This window comes from Schistocerca nitens, chromosome 5, assembly GCF_023898315.1.
Source record: "Schistocerca nitens isolate TAMUIC-IGC-003100 chromosome 5, iqSchNite1.1, whole genome shotgun sequence".
NCBI lineage: Eukaryota > Metazoa > Arthropoda > Insecta > Orthoptera > Acrididae > Schistocerca > Schistocerca nitens.
The window spans coordinates 656489661-656512374 of record NC_064618.1 but is presented as its reverse complement, the minus strand read 5'-3'; the positions used below and the strand labels follow the sequence as shown (position 1 = coordinate 656512374).

General features: G+C 43.1%; 1 protein-coding gene across 6 annotated transcripts in view; it reads right to left on the bottom strand.

Moving 5' to 3' along the window:
- Positions 1 to 22714, bottom strand: part of LOC126259423 (galectin-4-like) — a 136032-nt gene that overhangs the window by 105414 nt on the left and 7904 nt on the right. For all 6 annotated transcript variants that reach the window (XM_049956213.1, XM_049956210.1, XM_049956214.1 and 3 more), the window contains exon 2: positions 11099 to 11165. In XM_049956213.1, the coding sequence (XP_049812170.1) occupies positions 11099 to 11122 (24 nt within the window). In that variant the 5' untranslated portion in view covers positions 11123 to 11165. The remainder of the gene's footprint in view (positions 1 to 11098; positions 11166 to 22714) is intronic.

The following is a 22714-nucleotide window of genomic DNA, read 5'->3' as shown; positions in this document are numbered from 1 at the left end:
CTGTCAAAATTTCATTTTCTTGGGCACACCGAGAAGATAGTACGTAATATTTCTCACCTGTTATTCCTGTCAGTCGTTTATTTCCATTCTGTTAGTCTGAATCTATGGATTTCACTAGTAATTATAACCGCTTATCATTCGCAAACCCAATCAACCACATAATCAGACAACGATTGGCATTTATCCGTTCGGCTTTACGCCGCTCAGCTCGTATAGCCCCGACCCCTTTCGTCTGCGGGAAGTTTATTTCTAGATATGACGAGGATTCTGTTGACAGAGACGTGATGTGCACTATGTATGCATGCTTTCAAAAATCAACTTATGATTCATTCAGAAATCAACTTCAAATGTGTTCAAAAACCAACAGGGAAGCGTTTCAAAATAATTGATTGACAAACGTGCGCTGGATATTAGGCGCTTTGCGAAACATGTTTTTTTTTTTCCTTCCAGAATATGAATTTGGTGCCCCCTTTTCACGGTAGCATCTAGTTGCTTGCTGCGACTGCTTGCATAGCCAATAGCCACATTCCTGTAGCAAGAAGCGGGAGAATCTTCTGTTCAAACGCGAATCAACTGCGCATGAGCCAGCTCATAACTGCTAAAACGAATCTAATGTAAACAGTGTGACTTCGCGCTCACTGGAGGCGATTTGTTGTTATGAAGCATTGCATCCAGTTTGCTGTTGGCAGACGCTTGCATGAGCACTGTGTGTCGTATATGGCGCATTTCCTTTGCAATTTAAGTTATTTTCGTTTTTATCTCTCATTTATGTTTTATTGTTAAAGTATTATTCTGCAATAGCGGGATACAGTAATATCCTTCGTTAGAGTATCGGTTCTTACCAGTCAAAATTAAAAAAATTTAACTGAAAACTAAAACAATGAAAAATTCCCGGAATCCAAAAAAATTCCCGGTTTTCTCCCAGATGAAAAAATTCCCGGGTTTTTCCTGGATCTCCCAATTGTCCCAGGTCGTATACACCCTGACAAATTTGCTCAACGCTCTCCTTTTCAGTGACCTGCGGACAAGGATCACCATCACCCTTCCTCCCTCTTCAAAAAGACTACTGTCCCTAGCAGGCTCACAATACTCAAAAACACATACAACATATGCAAATACAATGTCTATATAATCTACGCAAACCCAATGATACATAACAAGAAAACAAAAAACTGCAAATACTCTACTACTTTCTGGATCGCAAAGCATATGTTACATTATGCTGTACTCTATTTTCCTGGTTTTCTCTGCACTGAACACCTCTCTTCACTCTCTCTTTCTTCCTCTTCCCTTCCTGTGACATGCCTGGAATCACATCCGGAAGTTGGCAGCTGAAGCTTAACATTAACAGGGGATGTGGTTTCAACTACTTGGTATGGCCCTTGACACCTCGTGACGAACTTCATATTGCCTTTTTGCATATAGGGGCTGGATAACATTACCCATTGCCCTACACTTTACTGCGGCAAACTTCCTTTCCGCTTCACTGCGCCTTCCTGCCTTTCCAAAGCCTTCGTATTTGCCTTCTGTACCCATTTTCAAACATCCCGAATCGTCCTCGCGAACTGACGTACAGATTCACCGGTCTTTTCTTTCTGTAGCTTCATAAATCAAACTGTGACGGCATTTTTCGCCCATACACTACCTCAAACCGAGACAAACCAGTATTGGTATGGATTTTTGCATTGTATGCGCATACAATATGCTTCAAATACTCGTCCCACTGACGATGATGAGAATCCACATATAAACTCCGTACCTTTCCGATTGTTCTGTGTACCCGTTCTGTCCTTCCGTTCGCTTGTGGACGCAATGAACTCGTCGTCAACTTCTTTATGTTCAACAATTTACACAGTTCCTTCATTAAATCTGACACGAAGTTGGTCCCTTGGTCAGTAATTATTGTCTCCAGCACACCAAACTTCAAAAGCCAGTTGCTTATTAACGGTTGCGCGACCATTGCTGCCTGTTGATTTGGCATACCCACCATCTCCACAACCTCGAAAAATGGTCTATTATTGTCAGAATGAATCTGTTCCCCCGACAGTGTTCGCCTGAAAGGTCCTAAGATATCAGTTCCCAACGTAGACAATGGACATGTCGCTTCTGGCAATTGTCATAGCTGTATCCTTTTCCGACTCAAATCTGCTCTCTGCACACATGGCATACAATTCTTGACATACTGATCCACATCTACTTTCCCATCCCTCCACCAATACCTCTCCGCCATTCTCCTATTCGTCGCCCTACTCCCACCATAACACGTGATCATGTGCTTTTTTGAAACCTCATCTCTCAGCTTCGCTGGCACTACTACCCTTGGCCCTAACTTTGTTTCCCTGCACAGAAGACTGTCGTACGTATTAAATTGTGGCTCTGTCCGATACAATTTACAATTGTTGTCAGTGTCCTGTAATTGTTGCCATACTGCTAGATCATATCCTATGACTTCTAATTTTGCCACCTTTCTACTCAGTGCAGCCACATTATTGTGCTTCTTCCCAGGCTTGGGCACCACCTCGTAGTTGAATTCACTAAGCGTCATAGCCAACCTAGTGAGTCTAGTGGACAGATCCTTCAACCCCAACAACCACTGCAAATGCAGCATGATCTGTCACTACCCGAAATAATCTTCTATATAAATAACATTTAAAATATGTGATTCCATAGATTACGCTAAGCATCTCCCTCTCTGTTTTTGAGTAATTCTTCTCAGCTGCATTCAACTGCTTAGACACATAGGCTACAGGATGTTCTTTCCCATCAATTTCCTGACTAACAACACACCCTAAAGCTTGATTTGATGCATCACATGCTAGAATAAATTCCTTTTCAAAATCTGGAAACACAAGAACGGGACTTGATGTTAACACTTCTTTCAGTTTGTCAAATGCTTTCTGACACTCTTCGGTCCACTCAAATTTTACACCCTTCCGTAACAATCACCTCAATGGCTGTGCTAAATTTGCAAAACCCTTCACGAACTTTTGATAGAAATTGCAAATTTTGACAAATGATTGCACTTCCTTAACTGTTTTCGGCTCCCTTACAGCGTGTACCAACCTCAGATCTGTTCGCACTCCGTCCTTACTGATGATATGACCTAAATATTTCACTTCCTCCAATGCAAAATGACACTCCTCCAGGCTCAATGTCAAATGAGCTGCTCTTAACCTCATAAAGACTTCCCTTTACCGCTGTCTATGCTGCTCCTCCATACTACTTGAAAACACTATAATGTTATCCAAATAGACAAGACACCGCCGTGGTTTCAAACCCCTCAACACACTGTCTAGCAACCTCTGAAACGTTGTCAGAGTGTTTTTCAAACCGAATGACATTCTGATGTACTGGTAATGGCCTCCAGGAGAAGAGAAAGCAGTTTTTGGACGATCCTCTGGAGCCACCTCTATTTGATGATAACCACTTGTAAAATCCATTGTAGAAAAGTTTTGGCACTGTCCTAAATGATACAAAGTCTCCGATATGTTTGTAATGGGGTATGCATTACTGTCTTATTATTGAGGTATTGGTAGTCACAACAGAACCTGTATTTCTTAGTTCCATCCATAGATTTTTTTTAGGCACAACGGCAATGCCCACTCCCCAGCAACTATTACTATGCTCCATAATACCATCCGCAAGCTGCTGATCAATGAAATCCTCTACAATCGGCTGCAAATACCTCAGTATTCTGTATCGTTTATGGTAAACACGTGCTTCGTTCCCTGTTGGTATCCTATGTTGAACTAATGGAGTTGCTGGTAACAGCCCTTGCGGAAAAAAAAAATCCTTAAATTCCTACAACATTTCTTCCATATGTGCTTTTTCTCCTCCTTTCAAATGCTTAACTTTGCTATGCAATGCAGTTCTATCGGCAGTTAGTGGTTGATCACTACGCCTACCTCTCGAACACCAGTCTTCGCCATCTGGTGCATCCAAATTCGCTACTAAAACTCCTTTTCTCAAATTCGCGTCTACAGCACTAAAATTATCCAAGTTCACGGGGACTACTCGCCCATCGTTTCCCTCTTGTACGCGTACAATAATACATTTCACAAAACAACCTAACGGACCCAAAACTTCATTATCGTCCAATGGTTCAATAACACATACCGTACCCACAGGTAGATTTGACTCTACACTTACCCAAAGCGACTTCCCGGTGCCACTAGACACACACACATGCGAATTAAGCCTTAATGCTAATGTATGCGGCTCAGTTGGTTTGTTCATTATGTTGAACACCCCTTGCGACAGCTCAGGATCGACAACAGTTTCCCCTAGCTGAAATAACATTCCACCAAGTTCCACAGTTCGTTGTCCAAGGTCAATTTTGGCATGATGTTGATGCAAGAAATCTACTCCTAGGATCATGTCGTAGCCCTCGCTTACCCATGGTACTACCTCCAAGCATGCATCAAATCAGACTTTCCCTATGCGAAAGTCATCTGTCACTGACCCCAAAGGTGTTACCTCCTTATCCCCCACTCCATGCAACCACAACCATATTTTCAAAGTATTTATTATTCAGACTACAAGTTTCAATGCTACATTTGTGTCACCTTTAGGTCCCAGTACTTCCAGTCCTTGGCTCATCTATCATAGGATCCTACAATAACTCGGTGCTGTGGACACCTACTCATTAGGAATGCATGTTCTGAAGGTGTAGTCACCATGGCTGTGTGGTTCCATTTATATTACTTATACTGTAAATCACTGTCCCATATCCATGAGTATTGAATGATAGTGTCCATAGATTACCATCAATCCTGTCGGCAGACAAACACAATAAGTGTGAAGCAGGCAGAAATGAACTTTTTAGTGCCATCTCAGTTTATTACCCATTGTGATGCCTAAGAACTTCACACAGGAAGCCTCATCTAGTGTGTGATTACTGATCTCTACTCTCAGGCCCTATGGTGCACAATCACAGAAAAAATCTTATTTTATCATGACATCTTCTACAGATACTTCATTATAACATCTTCCACAGATCATGCAATGAACATTTAACACAGAAAATGAGTGATTAATTTACTCTTACAGATAGCTTTTGCCCCACACCTTTCCTCATTAAATGGAGTAATGTAATGAAATACCTAACCACCAAACATAAAGCCAAGACCGTGAGAAGTGCTTTACTCAAAAGAACAAATTACGCACGCTACTTTTCTTTGGTCTTTTCAGAGAAGATGCTCACAGTGGAGGTAAAAGAAAAATATATAGTCAAGATCACAAAAGACCTGGTAAGCAATCTGGAATAATGAGGGTAAGGTCAATCTCCAAGGCTGGTGCACTGACAGCCTGTTTGGCCAGCACGTCAACACGTTCATTTCCTGGTATCCGACATGACCCGGGGTCCACAAAGTCCATAGAGTGGCCACAACAGGCAGGAGTATGAAGGGACTCCTGGATCACCAGACAAAAGAGAGGGAAACACTGGTCGATAGCTCATAACTACAGATAACGAAGGACTCACCTGAGCAGGAGCGGATATACACTAGGGTGCGAGAGATGGCGACCAGCTCGGCAGTGAGAACACTGCAGCCAGCCGGCAATGAGTGTTGTTCGTAATGGTCCCCTTGAGTGAGAGCATAACCAACACGACCAGCAACCATCGAACCATCAGTGTAGACAACGCCAGAGCCCTGATACATGGTAAGGATGGAAAGAAAGCGGAGGGCAGAGGGTCTCAGGAGGGACTGAGTCCTTCGGGCCCTGTGCCAAATCGAGCCAAAAGCAAGGGCGGGGCACACACCACGGGGGTATACACAGAGGGGCCCGGAAAAGAGGTGGAAGAGGGAAAACCTCAAGCCCAGAGAGAAGAGCTCTGACGCGAACCGCAACTGTGCACCCTGACCGGGGCAGCCATTCCGGAAGATGGACGACCGACTGAGGGAACAGGAGACAATAATTGGGATACCCGGACAAGCTACAAATGTGTGTTGCACAGGCGGCCAGTAATCGTTGGCGCCGGAACTGCAATGGAGGGGCACCTACCTCCACAAGTATGCTGTTGACAGGGCTTGTCCAGAAAGCTCCAGTGGCGAGTTGGATCCCACTGTGAAGGATGGGGTCCAGCAACCGCAATGCGGAAGGGGATGCCGAATCGTAAGCCAGATACAGTTGAAACGGTCTAGGAGGCGACGCTGGCAGTCCATCGAGAGGTGTTTCAGCATCTGACAGTGGATGCGATCTGGCCCGGGAGCCATATCAGGGCAAGCGGCTAGGGCACTTTGAAGCTCACTGAATGGAGCATTGTACGATTCAGGGTGGTGCATGTGAATGGAAAGGCTCCGACATTCCAACTGTTGTTTCAGGGAGTGGAAGGCCAGTGGGTAATTCGCAGAAGTGGAACTCTGAGCAAAATGTTCTGCTAAGCAGTTTGCAATTGTGTCAGAGTCAGAACAGACTGCTCCATTCAGTGAAAGGACAGGTACACTGATGGGGGTCTGATAGCCAGAGTGTCGCCTAATCTTGGCCCAAACCTGCAATGGAGAGGTACAGAGGCCAATGGAGGAGACATACCTTTCCCAGCACTCCTGCTTGCATTGGCGAATGAGGCGGTGGGGTCGCGCACGCAGCCGCCACGGGGGGGGGTGGGGGGTGGGGGTGGGGGTTGGGGGGAGGGCGACCACCAAGGCACAAAAAGAGAAAGGTCGAGCTGTGCCAATACTTGCTCAAAGATGCTGCCTCGGCCTGTTGCCACTATCCACCTCACAGAGAGTTATGAGTGTTGAAGTCGCCCAGTAACAGCTGGCGGCAATTGGGCTATCAGTGCAGCCAGGACATGCTGCGGGACATCACCATCCAGTGGAAGATAGAGACTGCAGACAGTAACGGCCTGGGGCGTCCACACCTGAACAGTGACAGCCTCTAAAGGTGTTTGTAGAGGGACAGACTCGCTGTAAAGAGGGTGAAGGACGTAGATGCAGACGCCACCTGATACCCTGTCATGAGCTGCCCGGATCTTATAATAACCCCGATAGCCACGGAGGGCGGGGTTTCGCATCACCAGAAACCAAGTTTCCTGAAGAGCAATGCAGAGGAAAGGGTGAAGGCTGAGAAGTTGTCAGAGCTCAGGAAGATGGTGGAAAAAACCGCTGCAGTTCCACTGGAGGATGACATTTTCCATGGCCAAGAAAGGCGTGAAGGGACCGAGGAGACAGATTATGCCGCTGGGTAACCTGTGCCACCGATTGAGTACCGACAGGAGCGAAATCCATCGAGTCTCAGGGACCAGCGAGATCTAGGTCCTCAGCGGACACCAGAATCTCCATCCCACCCTCAGACGCAGAGCTTGTAGGTAGCAGTGGAGTGGGTGCCACCGCAATTTCCTTGGTCTTAGGGGTCTTCGATTTCGATTTTTCACACTGTTCCTTTGGTTGCCCTTGCTGGGAGGGTTTCTTTGATTCAGTCTCCAGGGCTAAAGAGGACTGGGAAGCCCTACGACCAGCTATGCGGGGCTTCTTCAGCCCCTGGCGAGTGTCTGGTTTGCCACTGGTAGGAACCTGGGAAGGGAATGACCAAAGGGATCCTTTCCTAGCGAGAGAAGCCAAAGAAGACTTACACTTCTCTGGCTTTGAAGTGAGGACTTGTGTCCCCGATCGTTGTGGTGGTGGTGGTGGTGGTGGTGGGGGTGCTGCTCCTCTGCTCCTGAGGTAGGTGGTGCAGGAGCAACAAGCAACAGGGAAGGAAGTGCCCCCACCATCAAGAGGGCAGGTGTGGTCCTTTGGCTCTGAGAGCTGACTGTGTGGTACAACAGATGGAGCTGTAACAGGAGTGACAGTGGCCGCATAAGAGGATGTCTTGCGCACGTGATGAAGCCGTTCAAATTTCTGTTTAGCCTCAGTGTAGGTCAATCGGTCCAGGATCTTGTATTCCATTATTTTCCTTTCCTTCTGTAGAATCTTACAGTCCAGCGAACAAGGGGGATGGTGCTCTCCGCAGTTGACACAGGTGGGAGGCAGGGCACATGGAGTATCCGGATGGGATGGACAACCACAATCGCGATATATGAAGCTGGAAGCACAATGGGAAGACATATGGCCGAACTTCCAACACCTGAAGCACCGCATCGGGGAGGGATATATGGCATGACATCACAGCGGTAGAGCATCAACTTCACTTTCTCAGGTAATGTGTCACCCTCGAAGGCCAAGATGAAGGTAGTGGTGGCAACCTGATTATCCCTCGGACCCCAGTGGATGCGCCGGACGAAATGGACACCTTGTCGCTCTAAGTTTGCGTGCAGCTCGTCATCCGACTGTAAAAGAAGATCCCGGTGGAAGATAATGTCCTGGACCATATTTAAGCTTTTATGAGGCGTGATAGTAACAGAAACATCCCCCAGCTTCTTACAAGCGAGTAATGCCCGTGACTGGGCAGAGGATGCTGTTTTTATCAAGACTGCCCTGGACCGCATTTTTAACAAGCCCTCCACCTCCCCAAACTTGTCCTCTAAATGCTCTACAAAGAACTGAGGCTTCGTGGACACAAAGGATTCCCCATCAGCTCTCGTACAGACTAGATACCAGGGCGAATACGTCTCGCTGTCATTCATAGCCTTTTGTTCCTCCCATGGTGTGGCCAGGGAGGGGTACAATTTGGGGTCATACATGTTAGCATTAATGTGAGACTTCGAACGCTTAGAGACTGCTGGTGGTTTGCCACCAGCAAGAGAAGATGTGCCATGCTTCACTGCATGTCTCCACCCTGATGCCACCTACGCCAACCAAGGGCCCTCCCCATGGGCACCACCCAGCCACAGCAAGGGCCACCTGGGAGATAGGCATCTACTCCTCGGCATATGTGGGGAGTTAACGACGCAGGCATCATCAGTAGAGCGATCCCTGTGTTGTCAGGGGGCTACAACCAACAGGATACATGGTGGCCCCACCACAACGGACTGGCTACCGTGCTGGATATGAGGTGGCAAGTGGTCCATGGTCGTCGTCAGTGCAAAAAGCGACACTGCAGAGTGCATGGCGGAAATTGCACCCAGGAATGTATCCTCGCCCAAGAGATGGCGAGCGAGCGGGACTGCAATGCAACGATGAATAAGCTGGCTAAAGGTCTCAATGCACGATGGACACAATGCACCAAGTAAGGCACCCTTCCCTAATTGGCTCGCTCTTTGGAATAATTTTGAAATATGGTGGTCAAACCCAAGAGGAAACCATCACATGAGGGCCGAAACATTTGAGACTCCTTTTAGTCACCTCTTATGACAGGCAGGAATACCGCGGGCCTATTCTCGCCCCCGAACCCGCAGGGGGAGGCAGCTAGTTGCAGGCAGGAGATTACAAAGGGTGGTGGGGTTGGGGAGGGGGGGGGGAGGGCAAAAAGAGAGAAGTGAAGAGACTGTGGGTGCATTGGTGAAACAGAAGGTTGTGTAATGCTAGAGTGAGAGCAGGGAGGGGAACAGGTGGGTGTAGGACAGTGACTAACAAAGGTTGAGGCCAAGGGGGTTACAGAAAAGTAAGATGTTTAGCAGGGAGAGTTTCCACTAGCACAGTTCAGAAAAGCTGGTGTTGGTGGGAAGGATCCAGATAGTACACACTGAGAGCAGTCACTGAAGTGAAGAACATTATACCTGGCCTCGGCAGCCAGAGACAATGGTCATATGTGTGAGAGTTATGTTTCCGTGAGTGTGTGTGTGTGTGTGTGTGTGTGTGTGTGTGTGTGTGTACTGCAGAAGAAGGCCTTTTGGTTGGAAGCTTACTTGTTTATCAGGCTTTTTGTTGTGCCTGTCTGCGACTCAACATCTCAACTACATGGTGAGTAGCAGTCTATACTTTTCATAATATTAAAATTGCAGGAAAAGACAGACTGCCACTAACTGTAAAGATGACATGTTAAGCTGCAGACAGGCACAATTAAAGACACACAGAAACTTTCGGCCACAGGCTATGTCAGAAACAGAGAAACACACACCATTCAATCACACAAGCAAGTACACCTCACACAGCCATAACTGCCAACTCCAGCAGCTTGGGCCAGATTTCAAATGTCACGTGGAATGGAAGCAGCAATCTGGAGGGTCTGGGGAAGGGGAATGGATAGCTATATATGGGGGGAGGGGGGGGGGGGGGTAGAGAGGAGCATTGCCTGGTGGAATGTGCAGGGACTATGACTATAATGCCAACAGGTGCAGCATCAGGAGATTGTGAGGCAGGAAGTTGGGGAAAACAGAGCAAAAAAGGAAAGGAGCAGGGAAAGATGGGCGGGTTCATGGGCAGAGGGTGGCAAACAAAGAGGGTGTGAGATGAGAATGGGGAGGAGGTGATGGGACAGACAGGGTGGAAACTGTTGGGTGGAGAGTGTGGCAGTATGTAACTGTAGGTTGAGGCCAGGATAATTACACATGCATAGAATGTGTTATAAGGATAACTCCCATCTGTGCAGGTCAGAAAAGCTGGAGGTGGAAGGCAGGATCCAGATGACTTGTGTAGTAAAGCAGCCACTGAAATTGAGCATGTTATGTTCAGCTGCATGTTGTGCTTCTTTTCATAATACTGTCATTATTCCATCCTATATTTTCCATTGTTCCAAAAATTAATAACATAAATATTTTTATACATGATATTTACAACTTTTAAACTAAACCTTGTAAACAACACTTGAGGGTAAAAAAATACATCTATCGATTACCATTATTACATTATGCACTGTGCAAAATTCTACCAGATGGTTAGACTCTTCTTCATTTCCTTCCCCTCAGCCCATTTTTATTTAATAATATAGAAGCAAAATAAACACTGTCTCCATCTGCTTTCAAATACTGTCTGCCAGAGTGGCAGAGGTATATTCTCTCTAGTTCGTGAATTTCCTGGAAGATGTGCTAACATGAAACTAGATAAACTTGCAAACTTTCCTTTGGAATTAAGAATAAGTTAAGCTTAACTTTTGACACTGGCTACTGTAGAATTAATGGACTGACAATGGATGGCAGTTGCTGAGGCAGATATGGTATACCATTAAAGTCTAATGATTAACTTCCTCCTAATCATAACTAGGAATTCAAGAAATTATAAAAAAAAATTACAGATGCCACACATTATGAGAAGGTTGTTAACATGTCACAGGCACTTACCGGATTATACAATGGCACCGCCATTATATATTGTACAGAGAACTGTTGCTGTGTTATCTATCACCTTCTGAAAAACAAAGAAAAAGAAACCAAATTAAATTACTTGTGGACTGAAGAAAACAGAGGTAAAAAAAACACTGATGCTCTGGTCACATTGACTTGAACATCTAATGAAGGTAGGATTACCAGATAGTTTTAATGAAATGTAGGACATAAAAGAGCAAAATGTAAGACATTACTTGGAAATGTAGGTCATAAGACTATCTGCAGGTGATGCAGTCATCCATAAGAAGACTGCAATGCAAGAAGGCTATAGTTTGCAGGGTTCTCGAACATATTCTCAGTTCGAATATAATGAATTTCCTTGAGACAGAGAAGTTGCTGTCCATGCATCAGCACGGCTTTAGAAAGCACTGCTCCTGTGAAACGCAACTCGCCCTTTTTTCACATGATATCTTGCGAACCATAGATGAAGGGTATCAGACGGATGCCATATTCCTTGGCTTCCGGAAAGCGTTTGACCCGGTGCCCCACTGCAGACTCCTAACTAAGATACGACCATATTGGATTGGTTCCCAAATAAGTGAGTAGCTCGAAGACTTCTTAAGTAATAGAACCCATTGCGTTGTCCTCGATGGTGAGTGTTCATCGGAGGTGAGGGTATCATCTGGAGTGCCCCAGGGAAGTGTGGTAGGTCCGCTGTTGTTTTCTATCTACATAAATGATCTTTTGGATAGGGTGGATAGCAATGTGTGGCTGTTTGCTGATGATGCTGTGGTGTACAGGAAGGTGTCGTCATTGAGTGATTGTAGGAGGATACAAGATGACTTGGACAGGATTTGTGATTGGTGTAAAGAATGGCAGCTAACTCTTAATATAGATAAATGTAAATTAATGCAGATGAATAGGAAAAAGAATCCTGTAATGCTTGAATACTCCATTAGTAGTATAGCACTTGACACAGTCACGTCGATTAAATGTTTGGGCGTAACATTGCAGAGTGATATGAAGTGGGACAAGCATGTAATGGCAGTTGTGGGGAAGGCGGATAGTCGTCTTCGGTTCATTGGTAGAATTTTGGCAAGATGTGGTTCATCTGTAAAGGAGACCGCTTATAAAACACTCATACGACCTATTCTTGAGTACTGCTCAAGTGTTTGGGATCCCTATCAGATCGGATTGAGGGAGGACATAGAAGCAATTCAGAGGCGGGCTGCTAGATTTGTTACTGGTAGGTTTGATCATCACGCAAGTGTTACGGAAATGCTTCAGGAACTCGGGTGGGAGTCTCTGGAGGAAAGGAGGCGTTCTTTTCATGAATCGCTACTGAGGAAGTTTAGAAAACCAGCAGACCATCCAGAGTGATCTAAAATAAGTAGCAGGAAAAGCAGACACCAGGCTGAGATTCACAGGATGAATCCTGAGAAAAGTAATTCATCCATAAAAAAAGCGATTTACCCAACGTTTGTTCAGTTGATAGTTGAGTACTGCTATGCAGTCTGGGACCCTTACCAGATTAGATTAACAGGAGAGAGAGAGAGAGAGAGAGAGAGAGAGAGAGAGAGAGAGAGAATATCCAACTATGGGCAGTACATTTGATCACAGGATCATTTAGTCAGTATGAAAGCATGACGGAGATGCTTAACAAACTCCAGAGCATATGCTGCAAGAGAGGAGTTGAGCATCACAGTGCGATACCAGAATTAACCTCAATCACATACAGTAAGGTGGCTTGCAGAGTAGGAATGGAGATGCAGCTGAAGATATAGGTCCAGAATGAAGAACATAGGTAGCATACCCAATGTTGAAAGATAATACTTCATATTATATTATTTTAAAATATAAATACATTATGTACTGCACATGCAGATATCTATAGTTTTATTGGGACTTACAGCAAGATTCTCTGAGGACAAAGCTTATCCAATGTCACTCCTTTTGTTGAAATAGTCATAAGATTGTGGCAACTTATATTTTTGAAATGTATTTAAGTAATATAAAGCCAGTCACTGAGAGCATTTAACCTGTTTCTCTCATATGGCCACTGGCTCAAAGTTAACAAAGAATACAGCCATTATTTGCAGTTCTGAATTTTAGCTTTCAAACTTTCTATCACTTAAATTTCAGTGTTGCTGTCATTGTCAGTCTGAAGACTGGTTTGATGGTTTGATACAGCTAGTCTACCCTGTGGAAGTGTCTTCATGTCTGTATAACTACTGCCTCCTACATCCTCTTAAACCTGCTTATTTATCTCTTGGTCTCTCTCCACAATTTTTATCCTCCATACTCCCACCCAAAACTAAACTGATGATTCCTTGATGACTCAGAATGTGTCCTATCAACAAATCTGTTCTTGTGCCACAAATTTCTTTCCTCCCCAATTCCAATCAGTTTCTCCTCATTAGTTATGTGATCTACCCATATAATATTCAACATTCTTCTGTAACAAACATTTAAAAAGCTTCTATTCTCTTCTTGGCTGAACTTTTTACTGTCTCGCTTCAACTCCAAATCCATATAAGGCCACAGTCCAAACAACCTCAAGGAAGACTTTATAACACTTAAATTTACATGTTAACAAATTTCTCCTTTTCCAGAAACACTTATTATTATTGCAAGGCTTCACTTTACATCCTCTCCACTTTAGCCACAGTCGGCTATCTTGATGCCCAAATATCACAATTCCTAATTTAACTCCAAATATCACAATACCTAATTTAACTCAGCTAAATTCCATTATTCTTGTTTCATTTTTGTTGACGTTCATTTTATAACCTCTTTTCAAGATGCTATCAATTCTGTTGAACTGCTCTTCCACGTCTTTTGCTCTCTCTCTCAGAGAATTTCAATGTCACTGGCAAATGACAAAAGTTCATCTCTCTGAACTTAAACTCCTCCTCCAAATTTTTCATTGTTTTCCTTTACTGTCTGCTCAATGTACAGAATTAGTTACATTAGGGAGAGGCTACAAGCTTGTCTCACTTCCTTCTCAACTACTGCTTCCCTTTCACATCCTTCGACTCACAACTCCCGTCTTGTTTCTGTTCTAGTTGTAAACAATGTTTCAATTCCTGTATTTTATTCCTGCTGTCTTCAGAATTTCAATGAGTGTATTCCACTAAAAATTATCGAAAGCTTCTCTGAATCTACAAATGCAATGATGCAGTTTTCCTTTTCTTTAAGCTATCTTCTAAGATAAGTCCTGGGGGTCAGTACTGCTTCACGTGTTTCTACATTTATCTACAAACCAAACTGATCTTCCATGAGGTCTGCCTCTACTAAGTTTTCCATTTTCCTGTGTATAATTTGTGTTAATACTTTGCAAGAACGACTTTTTAAATGGACAGTGCTGCATTATTCACATCTGTCAACCTTACCTGTTTAGGAATTGGAATTATTATATTCTTCTAGAGCTCCAAGGATATTTCTACTGCATTGTATCTTGAACACCAGGTGGAATAGGTTTGTCAAGGCTAGCTCTGCTAAGAATCTCAACAATTCTGAGAGAATGTAATCTACTCCATGGGCCTGGTTTCAACTTCATTATTTCAGTGCTCTGTCAAATTCTTCTTGCAGTATCGTATCTTCAATTTCATCTACATTTACTTCCTTTTTCCTTTATATAGTATTGTCTTTCAGGTGCATTTAACAATCTAACTCATTTATCATCACAATTTAAATTTGGAACAATGGTACATTATGCATGAAAAATTCATTTAAATTACACACTTGGTCACATCACACATTCATCCACAACAATACTATTTCTACTCAAAAACTGAATGTAGCTCCAATCATCATTTATACGCACTTTATTATTAAAATTCAAAGTATTTTAAATCTATAAATGATATGCTTGAGTACTCTAAACAGTGGACACCCCTATCACATGTTGCGAAAGCTTCTTCCTAGACTTGGTAGCACGTTATCTGTGCAAGAATGACTTTTACACCCTAAACAATATGGACAATACAGCAAGGAAAGGTGCGCAGAATGATAAAAGCCTACCTTATCTCCAAGTGATTAATGCTGCAGTGGATGGTCCAGATACTGACAACAATAGTGAAGAATAAGAAGATCTATACAACAACCCATAGATTCTGGGGGCACAGTGGCTCTGCCATTTGAAAACAACCAGAAATTAGGGGGAAACAAGTCTCAGTTAAATTGTCTGCTGCTGGTTTTCATGTGGCTAAATTACCAGCATTTAAATCCTTCCTCAGAATGTATGACAATTGACAGGATTTTTTCTTCCCCCTGGATAACCAAAAATAAGTTCAATGTAATGCAAGTCCGAGATTTTCTGGACATTTGGTAACACTAAAACAGAACCTGCATCACTGACACAAAGTTGGCTCAAAACAAATAACATTGGCTTAAAATATCTAGCAAACAGAATGAGAACACAAATGGTAACTGCATTGTATGAGTCATTTTGGATGTAAAATTTGTCAAAATGGTAACTTTTTACCAGTGAGTGGGGCCAAATAATAAAATAACACCAACTAGGGTGCTTAAAATATTCTTTGCCTCCTACTGCAAGCAACACTTCACAAAATTATGCAAGGATAGATAGTTTCATATCACTAGTTATAGGGTGAATGACTGTACCAAGTTTCAATCAGAGTCTTTGGAACACAACACAAGTGGCAGATCCTTTGGCCAAGAATGGGTGGCTAGTTTCTTACCTCCAGGAAGAGAAATTCCAAAAACACTTAAAAGTAAGGGGAACTATTCCTAGCTTACTCATGGAGGAAGGAGGGATGGATCGGGAATGTTAGAAAAAAAGGGTATGTTAACAGCCAAACCTACAAATAAATCAAGAGTACAATTAAGGAAACATGGATGGCCCATCCTATGTTAACTCTTTCTTGGGCCATACGGAACAGGAATTCCTCAGCATACAGAAAGTAGGCCCCTTGGCTCAGTATAGACCTATAAAAAAGACATCTTGTGGTCTGGACTTACGCTGAAGAAGTGCCTCCATTGTAACAACTTAACTCTTTTTCACAACTCAAATTCACCTAGTTCTTTTTCAAATCAAAAGCAACCTTTTTTTGACAGTAACGTCCATTTCAATGGCAATCACAACTGAACTTCAGCCCATAATAACATCGACCAATATGTGATGACATCCCCAGTTTTACAACTATCACTCCTACAACAACAAATTCTCCCTCCACACTGCCTAAACCTCTGTTGCCCACGTATCTGGTACAACACTGAATTTCTCAATACCTACACCAACATCATCTCCCACAACTATCACAGAGTTGTGTCCAAAAACAAATTTCCAAGACAATATTCTCCTTGCACCATCTCACAAACACAGTTCCCACTTCTAAAAAACTCAGAACCCCTCATTTCCTCCAGTACTACGCAATCTGTGAATTCCTCAAATTATTACTCTTCCGAGACTATGACTTTCTCAAGCCTAGCTCTGAGATGAGATCACCTCTGCCCACTATCTTTCCACACTACCAACTATGACAGTACATTAACCTCCACAACATCCTTTGAAACCATATGACATTCCCAGACATTTATCTCTACAGTCCACTGAAACTGTTCCAACTGTAAAACCTGCTCCATACCGCAACTGACTACCCTTACTCCAACCTCAACGCAGGTAAACCCTACAACATCAAAGGCAGAGAAACATGTATTGTTTACCAACCAAAGGTGTGTTCACCACATAGCTTTCTGTATGAACTGCTCATAAAAATTTATGCACCACTGTCACGACTTGCACAGTTTCTTCTTCCCCTATTCCCTTGAAACATATGTCTCAATAATCTATTGATACAGAAATTTACTACATACAGTCCTTTGTGTAAAGGAGGTAAAAGTAAAGCTACATTCTCACTGTAGTCAGGAGAATGGGACACAGTCACTTGTGTGCACTGTTCAGTCTGTCAACATGCCTCAAATGGTCATTTCACATGCAAGAAGTGTTGTCAACATGCAAAGTTCACTGTCAAATTGGCATATACCACAGCGACATCATTAAAAAATTCAACCACTACTGAGAGACACAAAACACTGAAGATCTGCCTCATAGTGCCAGGTGCAGTCAACACACCAGCTAACGAGCACTACCTACAAAAGCTCACAGATTAAGAATGCAGAGTCTCACAGCAATAACATCAAGTAAAAAGTTCATGGATTTCCAGACGCCTTAATTAATTAAAATTGCATGAGCTTTGGACCAAGCACTCCTTCGCCACTGTCAAGAGGAGTGACTGCCAGTGGGCTGCGGTACAAACATTACACACTATCTGCCGGCTGTGATGTCATTGGAGCTCGCAGTATTGACATATATGGGTATATGTTGACTCAGCAATTGATGTGCCTGCTTCAATCAAGCAATTGTTTGATGCCATGCCATGCTGAGGTGCAGGCCACTGCCTCTATTTAGGGTGCTGTCAGTGATTTTTATTTCAATGGCTGCTTTAACTATACAATCCAAGAAGCCATTAGAGTGAACCATGACGGATGTTTCGTCAAATTATTTCCGGTGTCTGTTTTCTAAAGCAAATTTCTTGGTGTGGTGTAGGTAATAAAACCTCTCATGCTCTTTCTTGTGTTGTTTCAAAGTGCGTACTGTCTGTCTGACATACAACTGTCCACATTTGCAAGGGATCTTGTAGACCCCAGGTGTTCTGAGACCTACTGCATCTTCAACTGTACTCAGTAACTGATGGATTTTTGTCAGAGGCCTAAAGATAAATTTGATCTTGGATCTTTTCAACAGATGGTTTATCTTGCCCAACACGGAGCCACAGAATGGCAAGAAAACAAGTTTCTCCTCGTGTTCCTCATCAGTGGTCTTACTGTGATTCTTTTTTGAAACCAATTTGTTTATTTAATGAACATTAAAGCCATTGTTCCTGAAGACCGTACATGGGTGGCTCAGCTCATGGGGCAGGTTATCACTGTCTGATATCACTCTTGCACGCTGCAGCACTGTTTGTAAAACATTACATCTCTGTGCTGGGTGATGATGGCTGATGGTAAACAAGTGCAGATCGGAGTGGATGTGTTTTCTGTAGATGCTGTGGCCAAGGCATCCATTTCGTTTGCGGTGGATAAGGACGTCACGGAAGGGTAATGCATTGTCTTTTTCTTCCTCCATGGTAAACTGCATGTTGCTGTTAATGCCATGGAGGTGTACCAAAAATTCATCAAGTTTCTCATGTCCATGGGGCCAAATGATGAATGGGTCACCAACATATCAAAATATGGAGATACAAAAAGACAAGCACTGCCCTTACACAATGCCATCGTCTGCCACAAATGATACGGATGCCATTGCCACAACGTCTACAGGAAACCCACCCACACTGATCTGCACTTGTATGCCATCAGCCTTCATCACCCAGCAAAGAGGCGCACTGTTTTACAACAGTGGTGCGTTGTGCAAGAATGATATCAGACAATGATAACCTGCCCTATGAGCTGAGCCACCTACATAAGGTCTTCAGGAACAATGGCTATAATGTTCACTAAAGAAACGAATTGGTAACATTCCATCCTGGATTTTCCATTGTTTGGTTTCAAACTAGAATCACGATAAGACCACCAATGAGGAGCACGGAAAGAAACTTGCTCTCTTGCTGTTCTGCAGCTCTGTGTTAGGCAAGATCAACCATCTGTTGAAAAGACCCAAGATCAAATCGATTTTCAGGCCTCTGTCAAAAATCTGTCAATTACTGGGACCAGTTAGATACACAGCAGGTCTCAGAACACATGGAGTCTATGAGATCCCTTGCATATGTAGCCAATCTTACATCGGACGGACAGGTCAGAGGTGAAATACACAAAGGAAGCAGCTACTCGGGTAGCAGAATACTCCGTTAGTGCACATGTTTTTTTTTTTTTTTTTTTTTTTTTTTTTTTTAGTTTAAACAGTAATTTGAGATACTCTTCTGAACACTTGCCAAATGATATGCACCAAAGAGTCAGATTGTGTTCAGAGTACAGAAACCTTGACTGCCATGATTTTATCAGTAAATTGTCGAAGTATTTGTATAGAGCTCCTGAATTTATGGCCCTCTAGGAAAGTTATTCTTGGGTCTGAGAGCTCGCTGAAACCCAAAGTGGAAAGCTATGAATATATATATCAGAAAGAGAGATTAAAGGCCACAGAAGGGAGAGTGTTCATTGCAATTGACAAAAATATTCTCTCTACTGAGGTTGAAATTGAGTGCAGCAGTGAAGTTATCTGGTTGCCTGTAACAGGTCTAGGTGAAGCAGTTAATTGTTGGATGTTTTCACAGGCTGCCTGGTCCCGCTGTGGCAGTTCTAGAGTCATTCACGGAAAGTCTATAGTCAGTAGCACATAAACATTCAGATCATGCAGTACTAGCTGGAGGTGACTTTAACCTACTGAACATAGGCTGGGACGTGTACTGGCTCATTGCAGGAGGTATAGACACACAGTAATGCAAAGTACTTTCGAATACATTTACTGAAAACTGTCTTGAGCAGCTAGTTTGGCAGCTCACACGCAATGGAAATATCTTAGACCTTGTAGCTACACGTAGGCAGCACCACTGATAATGTCAATATACAAACGGGGATTAGCAATCATGATTTCATTTAGCAACTATGGTTATGAAAGTTAACAAATCAGTCAATAAGGCTAGGAGCGTGTTTCTGCTAGAAAGAGTAGATAAGCAGTATTAGCATCTCACTTAGACAGTGGATTGACATCACTTAGCTCCAGCAAGATGGATGTAGAGGAATCATGATCAAATTTTAAGTAGATTTTAAATTGTGGTCCGAAGAGTTGTGTGTGTAGTAAGTGGATTAAGGACAGAAAAGATCCACCATTGTTTAACAAAGAAATTCGAAAAATGTTGAAGAAGCAGAGGCTGTTGTACTCTTTCTTCAAAAGAGAATGAGCAAATGACAAGAAGCAAAGGTTAAGAGAGATTTTTGAAAGACCTATGAACATTTACAACAACTAGCACTGTCATATTCTCAGCAAAACATCATCCCTAGAAAATTTTGGTCCTACATAAAATTGCTAAGTGGGTCTAAGGCTTCCACTCAGTCACTTGTTGAACAGTTTGGTGTGACAGTTGAAGATAACAAAATAAAAGCCACAGTTTTAAATTTTGTGTTCAAGAAATCATTCATACAGGAGAATTGTACAAACATACAGTAGTTTAACCATCATACAGACTCTCATGTGGACAACACAGTAATAAGCATCCGTAGCATAAATAAATGACCGAGGGAGTTGAAAACAAATAAGTCACCAGGTCCAGTTGGAATCCCAATTTGGTTTTACCTACCACCCAGTGCAAAGTCCTAATGACTGGAAAAAAGTGCAGGTGACTACTGTACATCATAAAGGTAAAAGAATGGATCCATAAAATTACAGACTGCAGAATCCTTGAACATATTCTCAGTTCGAATATAATAAATTCTCTTGAGACTGAGAAGCTCGCATCCATGAATCAGCATAGTTTTCGAAAGCATTGCTTGTGTGAAACTCAGATTGTCCTTTTCCCACATGATATACTGTGAACTATGGGTTAAGGGCAACACACAGATTACATATTTCTAGATTTCTGGAAATTATTTGACATGGTGCTCCACTGCTTCGAGCAAATGGAACAGTTCGTAGATATGTGTGCGGTTCAAAGACTTTTTGGAGTTATTGAACCCAGTATGCTGACCTCGAAAGTCAGTGCTTATCGGGGACAGGGGTGTCATCAGGAGTACTCCAGGGAAGTGTGATAGGACCACTATTATTCTCTGTATACATAAATCTTTTGGTGGACAGGGTGGGCAGCAATCTGCGGTTATTTGCTGATGATGCAGTGGTGTACGGTAAGGTTTTGAAGTTGAGTGACTCAAGTAGGATACAAGATTACTTAGACAAGGTTTCTAGTTGGTGTGATGAATGGCAGCTAGCTTTAAATGTACAAAAATTTAAATTAATGGGGATGCATACGAAAAACAAACCTGTATGTTTAGATACAGCATTAGTGGTGTCCTGCTTGAAAAGTCATGTCATATGAATATCAGGTTGTAACGCTGAAAGGCTATATGCGATGGAACAAGCATGTGAGGATAGTGTTAGGGAAGGCGAATGGTCAACTTTGGTTTATTGGGAGTATTTTAGGAAAGTCTGTTTCATCTGTAAAGGAAACTAGATATGGGACACTAGTACGACCTATTCTTGAGTACTGCTCGATTGTTTGGAATCCATACCAGGTCAGATTAAAGGAAGGTGTTGAAGCATTTCAGAGCAGGCTGCTGGATTTGTTACCGGTAGATTTGAACAACATGCAAGTGTTACGGAGATGCTTTCGAAACCCAAATGGGAATCCCTGGAGGATAGGCAACATTCTTTTTGAGGAATTCTAGTGAGAAAATTTAGAGAATCGGCATTTGAAGCTCAATGCAGATCCATTCTACTACCTCCAACATGCACCATGCGTAAGGACTATGAAGATAAGATACGAGAAATTAAGACTCATAGGCATATAGACAGTCATTTTTCCATTGTTCTATATGCAAGTAGAGAGAAAAGGAGATGACCAGTAGTGGTACGGGGTACCGTCTGCCATGCGCCTTATGGTGGATTGAGGAGTATCTATGTAGATATTGATGCAGCACACACTGTGCAAGAATGCAGGAAGGAGCACGAGAGGTTTTATTATCTATACAACCCCAAGAAATCTGTTTTAGCTGAGCAGCTTTAGAAAACGAACATCAGATAAAATTTGATGAGTCATTTGTCATGGCTTACACTAACGGATTCTGGTATTATACAATTAAAGAAGCCATTTGAATAAAAATTCACAAACAACACTCTAAATGGAGGCGGTGGCCTGCAGCTCAGCATGGTGTGGGATCCTGCGACTGCACAGTTGAAGCAGACACATCGAATGCAGAGTCAATGTATGCCCATATATGGTTAAGCCGTGAGTGAGCACCAGTGATGTCACAGACAGTAGCTAGTGTACATAAGGGGTGTACTAACAGCCCACTGGCAGTCACACCATTTGAGAATTGCCAAGGAGAGCTTGGCTGAAAGCTCGTGTAATTTTAATCACTTGACATGACTGGAAACCAGTGAACTTTTTATTCAATGGCTCACAGGGGCTAAAAGAAAGAAGCAACAGAATTGTGTGATATCATCTGGATGAGCTTTATTGACCCAGACTGTACACAACAACCTTCACATGATCAGTTTCACCTCTGGGGTCCATTGTGAACATTCCAGTGGGTGGAGATGGAGATCCCTACAGAGGGAAATGAGATGCATTCCAACCAGCAATTCCACCTGAGGGCGGGTATCAGGAGGGAGATATCCTTCGTTTGCAAAGAGGATGGGGTACATGGGACTGTCAAGGAAATTGTCGAATGGTGATTGTATAAGAAACCAAGAGTTGGCTCTGTCGTATCTGTAGAGGGCGGAATCCCCTCTACTGTGAGGAGACTGTGAAAGGGACAAGTCTGAAAGGCACTGTTGTCACAAGCACCCCATAATGATGAACAGGGTCAAGTAGTTTCAGAGTGGAAGGAGCTGCTGAGCCATAAACCTAACAACCACAATCTAAGATGGACAAAACCAGAGCACGATAAATATGGAGA